The sequence below is a fragment of the Peromyscus leucopus genome, chromosome 20 (assembly GCF_004664715.2).
Source record: "Peromyscus leucopus breed LL Stock chromosome 20, UCI_PerLeu_2.1, whole genome shotgun sequence".
Taxonomy (NCBI): domain Eukaryota; kingdom Metazoa; phylum Chordata; class Mammalia; order Rodentia; family Cricetidae; genus Peromyscus; species Peromyscus leucopus.
In genome coordinates, this window is record NC_051080.1 from 13,896,839 (window position 1) to 13,909,331 (window position 12,493).

The following is a 12,493-nucleotide window of genomic DNA, read 5'->3' on the forward strand; positions in this document are numbered from 1 at the left end:
ACACTGCAGCCACCACCAGGACAAGCAGCATGTAAAGACTCTGGTAAGCCACCAGCCATGTGGCAAGGTATAGATTTATAGAAATGGGTTAATTTAAGATAAAAGAACAGTTAGCAAGAAGCCTGCCACAGCCATACAGTTTGTAAGTGATATAAGCGTCTGAGTGATTATTTTATACGTGGATTGTGGGACTGCGGGGCTTGGGGAACCTGGAGAGAAGCCCTCCAGTAACACAGTTACTTCAATTAAATGAATATAAAACTGTGGTGAACAGCACTGACCACACTTCAACAAGAATGCCTTTAAGTTCACTGCATAGAGAAGACGCTGCAGGATCACATGGAATATGTTCTTACCATTCATTCTGTATTGATTATATTGCTAGAAAGATGTCCTGGTTCATACTCCTAACATCTGTGCATGAATGTTTGCCAAATTCTAACTCTTACTCAAGACTGTCCCTTCTTTTAGTTTTGCAAATTTACTAATTAAATAGGTCACTGTATTTTAAATTTTATTTTTATTTAATTTATTCCTTGAGAATTCCATACATGTATACAATGAAATAAGATCATATCTAATTCCAGCCTCCCCCTCCCCACCAAAACTTCCCCAGATCCCCTGTTCAACACGTCACCTCCCTACATCGTGCCCTCTTCTTTTTTAAAAAGAAATATAATAACCTCAGAAGTGCAGTTAGTGCTGTATGTATGTGGGGGTCATCACTAGCACATGGACAGCCTACTGGTAGTCACATCCCCAAAGATAAGTGAGTCTCCTTCCCCCAGCACCAATCATCTGTCCTTTTAGTCAGTCCCAGGTCTCTGCAAAAGCCTTTCTTGAGAGGCATTGAAAAAAGAAGGCTTGTAGGCTCCTGCATCTTCCTCCCACTCTTCCTCTAGGTCCATTGAAGGGTTGGGGATTTTCACTGAAGACAGCCTTCGAGGGTAGCGTGGAGCGCAGACCTCACAGCAATGCTTTGCTACCCTTCGCAGGACCTTCTGCCCTGGTTTAAAACCTCTTGCACACACATCAGAAGAGTTCCTTCTAGAGTTAGCCCATGTGGCCTGGCCTTTTATTTGCAGGGTGACACTAGAAACAGTAAAATAAACCAACACTCCAGGCTACGATCAGATTCTAAACCCAGTGAGCTTACCATTGGCCGAATTATAAACCCTTGCATCCACCTTTACTCTCTGTGTCTTATACCATCACCAAAATAATTAAAGAAAAGGAAATAAAGAAGAAGAAGATAAAAAGAAGATGTAGCAGGGTTGTATGCAGAGTTTCTAGGATAGTTTAAAAAAATGGGCCAAGGAGATTTAAGCATGCTTTTTAAAATCTCAGAGCAATATAAAACCTGATTATGTACTGACCGACTACTGATGCTTCATGAAGTACAATTCATAATACAGCCAGAGCATGAAAATTTAAATGTCAGAGACTGTGTTCCTTACCAATATCACCTGTGGTTGGAGGAAGAGAGAAATGCTCTCATTTGGTATTTCTCCAGTATTTTGGAGTGAAATGCACTTCAGACTGTATATTATCTTTGTTCACATTAAAACTCCCAGAAAGTTTGTTTTATAGATACTTGATATTGAAGTCTGTATATTCTTAAAGGTAATAAAAGTTAAAAAAAATTAAAGTATAATTTTTTTTTGCCTCTACCAGAAATCACTGTTCCTGGACTTTTATTCTGATGTTGTTTGGAGGATGAAATACTGAGATCAGGAGCATACACTGCTAATTTTCTTCCTGTCATGATAGGAGGAGTGGAAGAGAGTGGCATTGGAAAGATACTATGTGAATAAATTCTGGGACATAATTTGAATATTTCAGCAGAGTTAAGAGAGGGTTGCTGAGGCTTACAGCAGTGCGTAATTATGGCCATGAGTCTCAACTTAACCGCATGTTTCAAACAGTAGGCCGGCCTGCCTCTTCCCACCAGAACCTGTTTCTGTTTCTAATAAGTAGGAATAAAAATAATGATGCCTGACTCAAAGTAACTGTGGGACTGGATTTTGTATAGTTCCAACCCTCAGTAAATACTAGCCAGTGTTTCCTGAAACCTTCAATGGATTTAAAATATCAATGTGCTTTATCACATTTGCTTTCCATAATGTTAGTGGTGGTAATTTTCAGTTCTCAAAGACAGGGAGAGAAAAGATAAATTTATATGAACAAAGTCAGTGAGGTTTATCTTTTAGTTAAGCTCCTCTGGAAAGTAAATACTGTTTTCAGACAATACTGTTCATCCCACCCACATCTTGATTCTGACCCTAAACCTTGTAAAGATTATAGCTAAATAGATTATAGATAAAAAGATTATAGATAACTCTCTCCCAGTTACAAGTAATAAAAGCCTTTATGGGAGAAGAGAGAAGACAGGGCTACCCATGTATCATCAGCTCATTTTAAAGGCCAGTGTGAATGCCTTGATTTTGCTTATTTGAAAGGCTAGCTAACTATCAGAGAATTTACAAATCAGCCGCATGGTAGTTTTCCTTAAAAACACTTAGAGCTGTTTCAAAAATGCAAAATGCTCACCTGGTTTTATAAAATGTATGGCACTACTTTGAATGTTGCCTCAGGGAGCGTGCTTTGCCAGAGCAGGCAACACTATAAAGTTTTTTCTAATCTGATTTCTTGTTTGAATATGCATGCCTAGAACTTTTTTTAAAAAAATAGGGTTCCTTGTAGGGGCATCTAAGAGCTTTGTACTCATCAAAGCAGTAGAATGCTAAACACTGCGGCTCTGAATGGAGATAAATCTAATAGAAGCTAGCCTTTCTTCTGTAAACAAACAGGGGATGCTTTCCTGTCTCATCTAAACCAACACATAGGAAAGAGACCTTTACACATAAAAACTTGTTTTAGTTAATGCTTGATTCTAAATGTGTTTGTTTGTTTATTGTTTGGGACAGAGTTTCTCTGTGAAGCCATCCTGACTGTCCTGGAACTCACTCTATAGAACAGGCTGGCCTCAAACTCACAGAGATCCACTTGCCTCTGCCTCCCAAGTGCTAGGATTAAAGGTGTAAGTCACCCACCACCACCTGACTAAATTTGTATATTTAAAGGGAAAAGTTGGGAGGAGGGTCAAGCAAATGATATATGCATGAAAATCCGATATGGAAACCCATTTCTTTGCATGCCAATTAGAAACGAAAGTAAAATACTTGAAGTTAACAAAGTAAATAGGCTTGGAAGTCAAGAGATGTCTAGCCTCGCGCCGAGCAGAGGAAGGGAGGGGTGGATCCAGCAGAGGGCTGTCAAAGCACTGTAAACCTTCTCCTGCTAATTGGGGGGTCAATCATCTCTCTAAAGGGGAATTCTCTTTGAAGTATGTGAGCTTCTGTAATCATTTATTTGAGAGAACAGCTGTGGAAAGCATGCTTCTATCTCTAAAGGACTTGCACTCTGGAGAGCAATTAGAAGTTGGGGAGGGAAAACCGAGAGGAAACAAGGGCTAATCCAGGGTGGGTGGAAAATCTGTCCTTGCTAGTGCTTCTGCAGATGCCACCACACAGACTGTGTATCGGGAGGTCACAGGGATGTTGCTGTTTTGAAGTTCTCCGCAGCAGTTCATCCCGTGATGAATGCAGTGGTTCTAATTCATTGCTTGACCCTGAACACTAGCCAACAAGTATGGAGAGGATTAAAGAAAAACACATCTTAAGGCAGTATAAAGAGAACTGTCTCTCCTGAGAGGAAAGGGTTAGTTAGCATGAACCTGGAAAAGCCTGGCCTTCTCAGGAGTGTGTTCTGCAGCTTGTAGATCTGCTGATTTATCACATACAGGTACTCAGTATTCTGTTTCCTTTAAAGCAGTGGTTCTCCACCTCCCTAATGTTTCAACCCCTTATTACAGTTCTTCATGTTGTGGTGATCCCTCCAACCATAAAATGATTTCATTGCTGCTTCATAATTGTAATTTTGCTACTGTTTGAATCATAATATAAATATCTGCTATGCATGATATTTGACATTTGACCCATGAAGGGGCCACACAGGTTGAGAACTGCTGCTTTTAAAAGACTGGCACCTATTTATTATATGAGAAAATTGTGCCATGGGAAGTTGGTAGTTTGGGCAAGGATTTGTGCACACAACCCCTAGCTTGCTATGATTCAGGGATTCAGGCTCTGCTCTGTGATAGACAACCCAATGTTTTTATACTAGGCAAAATTTTCTTTCCATCACCTACTTCATCTTAAATGGAATTTTTTGAGCAGTGCTTGTGTTATAGACCAGGGGTTCATTTTTATTTGTTTGTTTTGATATTAGTTATGGGATTTTTTTTTAGCTATCAGTTAAAGAGAAGGTGAGGTAATGTCTTGTGAAATTATACTTTGTGGCCCCTGTATTGTGTTTAAAACACTGAACTCTACGATGTAGCCCTGACACTTAAAGTTCCTATATAACATCATGAAAGAGGGACCAGAAAGACTATAAGAGCCAGAGGACCAGGAAGTCTGCTCTCTCCTACAAATAACTGGGGAGCTATACCAATGATGTCATAACAATATGGCTCCTTAAACAAGACCTGAATAATGATAGTATCAGTAGAGAATCTAACACAGGAGGGGGAAATATCATGGGGTCTCCCACGCCTATAAAAAGAACTACAAGTATCTAATCACTGCTGAGAGAGGGGGAATTGACAGGTTGTATTTAGGTATTTATACACATATACATGTCACAACAATAATAAAAAGGAGGCTATTGATTTGATAGGGAGTGAGAGGGGACATGGCAGGGACTGGAAGGGGGACAGGGAAGGAGGAAATTAATGTAATTACATTTTAATTAAAGCAATTTTAATTTAAAAAACAGTGAGCTCAATCCACAAAGTCCCGAAAAACCAGAACAGCTGTTAGTTTATGAAACTGCATCTTTGTGGGCAGAGAATGACATCATCCCTCACTGACAATTCCCTTTCCATTTGAGGGAGGCAGCACCTAGATGTGTTACAGACCATTTTTGGTGCTGTCTTGGGTTGAGCAGGTTCAGACCCTCATAGCTGGAGTGAAGGAAAGGAAATCTAGCAGGGGAGGTCAAATTTTGAGGGTCAACCTCTAAATCTCTGGTAGGACCAGAAACTTGGTCAGCACAGCACACTCCAGTGTTCACAGAAGTGTGTTAGATCAATCCAGATCCTGAAAACCAGCATCAGTGACAGGGATATTAATGATTGAAATACTTAATAAATTCCTTTCAACGGTGGGTACAAGGGAGGTACTATGCTCTTATGAAGAGAGTGTCCAGAAGTAAAGTAGCCTTCCCAAGTTACATTCGAATCTGCATTTGTATGAAAACCTGATCTCTATGGGCCAATCATGACTAGTACATGGGAAGCAGGAGTTCTCAATTTTATTTTATGTGTATGAATGAGTGTTCTGCCTGCATGCATGTCTGCACCTCACTTGTATTCCTGGTGCCCACAGAAAACAGAAGAGGGCATGAAGCACTGTTTGAATCAGGCAGTGTTCTGTTTGTCAGTTAATAATTGATTACTTTAAAGAAAAAGGAAGCGCTGAGGCAGAAAAGGCTTCAGGGGTTAGCTCATATTGAAATGGTATCAAGGAGGACTAGTCTGGGTACCAGTGCTCACAGCAATAAATCAGAGAGTCAGAGCAGACAACCAAACCACAATGTAAACTAGATTGCATATTAGTTACATCAGGGCAGAAGCATGGTCCTGATAACTCCACGCCTAGAGAGGGCTGCTGGAGGTGGGTGGTTCTGGATCCCACCAGCTACAGAATGTGAATCTGTGTTTAACAAAATTAAACAGGGATGGGAGGCTCCACCTTCAGGATTCCTTATGTTTAGTTTGTGCAACTGGACAGGATTTGAATTGGGGAATAAATGAAAACAGTCCTGAACATGCCCATATTCCCTCCTGATAGCTAGCTCACAGTAACAACTACAGAAATCGGAGAGGCCAGGTCATGTGCATAGCTCTCTTTTGATAGCTCTGCTGATAACCCCTGCCACCCATCATGCTGGAGGATTTTTCAGACATTCTCAGCTTCAGGAAGGTGGCGAAATAAAATAGGGACACTTGTTAAATGCATGCCCTCACCGAGCTGCAGCACAAACGATGTTAATACGAATGGGCACACTTTGCCAGGCGAGCTTGCTTCATGTTCCAGAACAGCACCACCGACGAGGTCTCCTGACATTCTGCTTTCTCTTGTCTGTTTCTTAAGCAATTTCTTATATTGTATGTATTTATATGGGATATGTTTTATGCATACAGTACTTCCCTTGTCTCTTTCTGTTCCTGAGCTACTGTGACCCTGCCCTCTAAAAATATTGAAATTTGGCCAAGGTCACAAGCAAGTTGCCGAGACTCAAATCCAGTTCTTTCAGACTCAGCCCTACTCTTTCTGTGCCGCTGCCTAATCACCCTGCATTACAGTCCAGTCCGCGACCACGACATAGACATCAGTGGGGTGGGAGTGGTTCTTCTTTTTAGCCCCTCAAAGGGAGAGAGTTATCCGGAATGTTCTTCCAACTGTCATACTGTATTGCTTCTCTAAAACTTGTACTCATTTTGATTCATGCTGATCAGAATGAAGCTCCCTGTGAGCCTGGATTCCTAGCCTCAAAACCCAATTTCTACTCCGAGGAAAATGTTACTGAGTGGCTAATAAAAGGAATCTACATTGACTTTGTTACATATAAATACAAGAAGTTGATTCTTCTTTAGGGAGGGGTGTACATTCGAGTTAATCCCAGGATTGCATGTGGGATTTTTGAGGCTGAATCTGAAAAGGAAATGCTTGTTAGTGGAGTGTGATGGGTTTGATGATTTAGTTCTAGAGTTGTAGCAGGGTCCTTTGCTGTTGTTCCCTTTGGGGCCATGGGCCAAGTAGGCGCAGAGTCAAACCACACAGACTCTGGGAGAATGTCCAAACAACAGCAAGCTTAGTTTATTCAGGAAGAGGCAAGCCTTATGTACCCTCTACCCAACCCTGGGGGGGGGGGTGTCTGATGAATATGCATCTGCTGGTGTGACATGGCTGCCTCTCATTGGTCCAGGTCATCTCCAGATCATGTTTCAGCTGCTGTTGCTAAGACCCTCAGGCAGACTTAAGCTGGCTCTCAGAAAGTATCTTTTTTACTTGGCTGGGCCTCAAGCCTGCTAGGGATGAGTCATCCCACATATCCACCCCTTTTATTATTTTATAAGACATGCTCAGTGGGAGCTAGGGTGCATTACCCTAACCCTGTTGACCCCACCTCAGGAGAGCTCAGCATAATGGATTGTGCCTGTCTTATATTGGCTTGCCAAACAAGCTCCTATCCGTCATTGACTACCAGCCAGCCCTGGAAGAGCATCCATCCTGGAGAACTTTCCGGGTGTTGGGCTTTAGGCAGTAGCCTTCTGTATCTCAGTGAGCCATATGTGCATTATCTCTCTAGGAGGACTCTGATCTAGGTGTCTGAGAGCCAATAAGACCTGTAGGGTCGCCTTTGTGGCCACCTTCTATGGTGAACCCTTCTGAAGCTTCTTCTTTGTCCAAAGTCTCTTGGTCTGTTTCCGGACACACATCTCTGGAGGGTATCCATATCAGTGTGGTGGTATTCTGGGGGAAAATGCAAGCATACCCTCTACCCTGGGGTTAATAGGGGAACAGAGTGTTGCTACTGTATATTAAAATGAGCCCGAGCCTCGGCCTGGTCATCACAGGCAGTTCGCCAATTAAGGAAGACCGCAGGCTCTAAAACACAGCCTTCATCAAATGGTGCCAGTCATAATAAATCTGTAAATGCATGGCCCATTGCCATAGGACTTGCTCAAAATACGTCAAGTCAGGACCTGATTCATTAGCAGCCTTACGGACCAAAGACAGGTCTGCAAGAGTGGCAGGTATTCATGGCTGGTTGGCCGCATTGGGGCCCACATTAACTGGAAATGACATGGTGGGCATGTGCGGCACCGTAGGTGGAATAGGCTGGAAGATATGGGGAGCAGCTGTCTTGGCAAGCAGACATCCATTCAAATCACTCTGTGGATACTGCAGTGGCGGGGTAGCCACTGGAGGCATGGGGGGAACAGAGAGAGGGGATGCCGGTGTAGGCTTAGAAGCTGCTGCAATCATTTCCTCTCTCTTTCCATCCCTTTCCTTCACTTTACGCCTATTCTCATCCATCTCCTTGCCAGCAGAGGCAGGGGAAATAACAGTCATGGATGGAATGAAGGCGATAAGTTGGTGTTACACTGTTTCTGACAGTGCTTATTGTGGGCCTGAGGAGAGGATGACTTTAGGCCAGCAATTATAGTCAACAAAACGGGCGTAAAAAACAATTGGAGAGTTACTCCTGGGGCCACTTGCCTTTTTCTGGCCCAAAACAGAACTCTCATCCAAAGATCAGGTTTCCACATGTTCTCTGGAGAACAACACACATTCTTAACTGTTGAGCCATCTCTTCAGGCATACAACCCACAAGCACATGCATGCATTCACATGCACACACACACGCACATGCACACACACACACATATACATAACTAAAAATAGTCAGACTGTGGCTGTGTTGCCTGAGGGTCCAGCCCTCATAAGGAAAGCTAGGCAATCCTGAACAAAAGTATGTGCCACCCTACCACACAGACAAACTCACCAACAAGACAAACAAAAAGAAGAAAGTGGGGGTCCCAGCATTTACCCGCTGAAGGGACCGAATTTACAGAACCAACGTGGAGGGGCCTACTCACCGAAATATACCACTCAAGGGGGCTTCTCAGAGCCAACCTAGAGGGGCCTACTCACTGAAACGTACCGCTCAAGGGGGCTTCTCAACCAGTGCCGCACATGAGTAAAGGGAGACAAACAGACCCTGTTCCAGTACCAAATGTCCTGGGTTTTGGCACCAGATGTAGCAGGGTCCTTTGCTATTGTTCCCTTTGGGGGTGGGGGCCAAGTAGGCGCAGAGTCAAACCACACAGACTCTGGGAGAACGTCAAAACAACAAGCTCAGTTTATTCGTGAAGAGGCAGGCCTTAAATACCCTCTACCCCACCGTGGGGGAGGTCTGATGAATATGCATCTACTGGTGTGACATGGCTGCCTCACATTGGTCCAGGTCATCTCCAGATCACGTTTCAGCTGCTGTTGCTAAGACCATCAGGCAGACCCAGGCTGGCTCTCAGAAAGTATCTTTATTACTTGGCTGGTCCTCAAGCCTGCTAGGGATGAGTCATCCCTTGTAGAGTCAGGCACCATTCATATCTAAGTCTCATCCTGGCCAGGATGGACATCAAGGTAGGCACCACTGTCATCATGGTCATCACTGGTGTCAGAAAGTTTCAGACTTTGTTCAGTTTGTCAAGGGTATCTTTTTTTTTTTTTTACATGAAATAGTTTAACTTTAAAGTATGTTAAACGTGTCCTTAAAGTAGACACTTATTTTCCTTTAATGAAGTGTTGTTTAAATAATAACACAAGAAGGGGAGATTTGCAGGTGGGCTTACATTGTCACTGAAGTAATGGCCCTGCCATTTATTATGGCTTTTGTCTTTGGAAAGATAGGAAGGGTATCATAACTATAAATGTCATGAGTGTCCCCCAAAGTGAAATGCAAATGCTTAGTTTGTAATAGAACAAAAGAATTGCAGGAGGAGCAAGGAAGGAAGGAGGGAGGGAGGAAGAGAGGGATAGAGGAAGGAAGGAAGGAAGGAAGGAAGGAAGGAAGGAAGGAAGGAAGGAAGGAAGGAAGGGGAAGGGAAGAGAAGAGAGGGAGGGAGGGAGGGAGGGAAGGAAGGAGGGAGTAAGGGAAGGAAAGAAAAAAGCTAACTCATTTAAAAGAGAAACTAAGCAAGCAAAGCAAATTTGTGTATTGACTAACTGCTGAAAATTAGAATATATACTCATATCTTATCACTATATCTATCAATAACAGGTAAATAGGTGGAGGTTACCATGCCAGCCTGATGCAGACTGTCACTTGAACTATGTCAGTTCTCAAAAACAGAGAGGAGGGTTCTATCTTCAGGACTTTTGAAAGGCAGTTTAAGGACTGATGTTGTAGAGGCGTGTGACCGTTTCACTGGTGGTCTCAAAGGCAGCAGTTAACTATGAGTGCTGGACTTGAACTCACAATTGCTTGTGTACTCTTTGCTCAGCCACTTGCATGGCTCCTGAGCTCAAAACCGAGCTAATCTTGTTCAAATGACTGTTTGTTTTACACTATCATGACACAAAGACATTCTAAACGTACTCTTACCTAGTAAATCTGCCTATTTTAAGGCTGTCTAATAGATGTTATATTTGTTCACATTTAACACTTAAGAAAATTTGTGAGACCGAAAATGGACAGTAACCTCCTGGGTGTGCAGCTGCTTACTTGGTGACCCCTTTTTCTTGTGCTCTAGAACTCAGATCAACTTCACTGTGGCCATTGACTTCACAGCGTCCAACGGTGAGTGCTTCCACTGTTCCCCAGTGAGAACTGCTGCCAATGAAGTGACAAATTTGCCTTTTCATCAAATGTCCTAAAATTTTGTCTTTATTTTAACATTACATAGCAGTTTAGATATACAAAAATGTAGAACTATAGCAAAAATCTACGACAGATTAACCACATGCTGAAACATTTTACTATTTCATATTTCTTTCCAATGATTACTGATTTTAGATGTAGTTAAATCCATTATGTATCTAAGCCATTTCTGAAGTGTGTCTAATTAGAGACCCCATTCTTCAAGCACCTCTGTGTGAACTTACTCCTGAAAATGGGATGCCATCATAATTTTACTCACTTACTAATATCAGGACACCTGATTCATTAGATAGGATTGATGTATGATGTTTTTGTATGGGCATTAATGATTCATGTAAAAATATTGTAAGGAGGAAAAATAATGGAAATTTAATCTTATTCTGAGCCAAGTTTATTTTGAATGGAATGACCACATTATATCCTAAAAACATGAGCCTTGCTTTATCTTTTTTCAGTTTTTATTCTGTTTATTGCTATTTGTGCATGTGTATGGTGTGCATGTGTATGGTGTGCATGTATGAGTGTGAGTAGGCATTCGTCACAGCCCATGTATGGAGGTCAGTTGACAACTTTCAGAGGTCGGTTCTGTCATTCTGCTGAGGATTCTGAGCTTATGCACTAAGTACTTCTAACCACTGAGTCATTCTTCAAACCGTTGTTATTTACTTTTGCCCAAAGTTGCCACGAGTTTATATTTACCCACAGGTAATTCCCAAACTGCAATAACTCCCAAACTACTTAGAAAGATTCAACTTTGCAAGGCAAGAGGGCAGAACAGCCTCGTTAGAAGCCATGCTCAGAACTTTCCATTTAATCTTCCTCCTGAACTCGTGGTACTGTGTGATATTCTCTCCTGATATCAAAGAGCTGCAGCAGCAGCAAGCCACAGCTCCCAAGTTATACAATAACAAGGAAAATTGAGGCTGCTCCATGGGTTCTGGAGTTGCTGAGATCTGTTACAAAGTTAGAGTGTTAAGTGCACTTTTAATTGACAGTACCTTCTGCCGTCCCTGTGTTTACGAGGATGATGCCTGTCTTAGGGTTACTGTTGCTATGACGAAACACCATGACCAAAGCAAACTGGAGAGGAAAGGGTTTATTTAACTTATACTTCCACATCACAGTTCATCATCAAAGGAAGTTAGGACAGGAATTCAAGCAGGGCAGGAAGCTGGAAGCAGGAGCTGATGCAGAGGCCATGGAAAAGTGCTACTTACTGACTTTCTCTTTGTGGCTTGCTCAGCCTCCTTTCTTATAGAACCCAGAACAACCAGCTGAGGGATGGCACCACCCACAATGGGCTGGGGCCTCCCACATCAGTCACTAATTAATAAAATGCCCTATAGATTTTCCTATAGCCTGACCTTATGGAGGCATTTTCTTAATTGTGGCTCCCTGTTTTCAGATGGCTGTAACTTGTGTCAAGATGACATAAAAGAAGCCAGCACAATGCCCCAGTGCATGTTGAGGAGCCTCTGCAGATTACTCATTGTGTCTACAACTCTCATTATCTCTTTGCATTTCTCTTACACTGACCCACATTCCCCAAATCACGGTCCAAAAAGCACTTAAATCCAAACTTCTTCTTGTACAATTGAGCAAACCTAGTTCTATAAAACTTTTCACTAATAATATGTTGGCTTATTCCTAGAAGAGCTAGAAGCACAGTTAATGAGACCCAATTCTACCAGCTCACTTTTTTTCTGTGAGTTAAATTATATGTGTTAGCATTATGCCTTCAGACAGTAATCTTGATTCATGTCTATCAAATATGGCCCATAATAAGTAACTCAGCTTATATCCAACTGGTTGAAATAACTATTCATTGTTCTATTGATAAATTTTAGGCCAACTAAGAGAATTAACTGTCTATTCAGTAGAAAAACAGAAGCAACTGAAACTCATTTAAGATACTGACAATCTGAACAATGTGTAACAAGAAACTGAATTAGCAATGAAGAAAACTACCATCAAAGTT

The 12,493-nt window shown here is 42.1% G+C and overlaps 1 protein-coding gene across 1 annotated transcript in view; it reads left to right on the forward strand.

The window, feature by feature from the left end:
- Positions 1–12,493, forward strand: part of Cpne8 (copine 8) — a 189,905-nt gene that overhangs the window by 143,301 nt on the left and 34,111 nt on the right. The window contains exon 14 of the mRNA XM_028869232.2: positions 10,388–10,434. Coding sequence (XP_028725065.1) covers positions 10,388–10,434 — 47 coding nt within the window. The remainder of the gene's footprint in view (positions 1–10,387; positions 10,435–12,493) is intronic.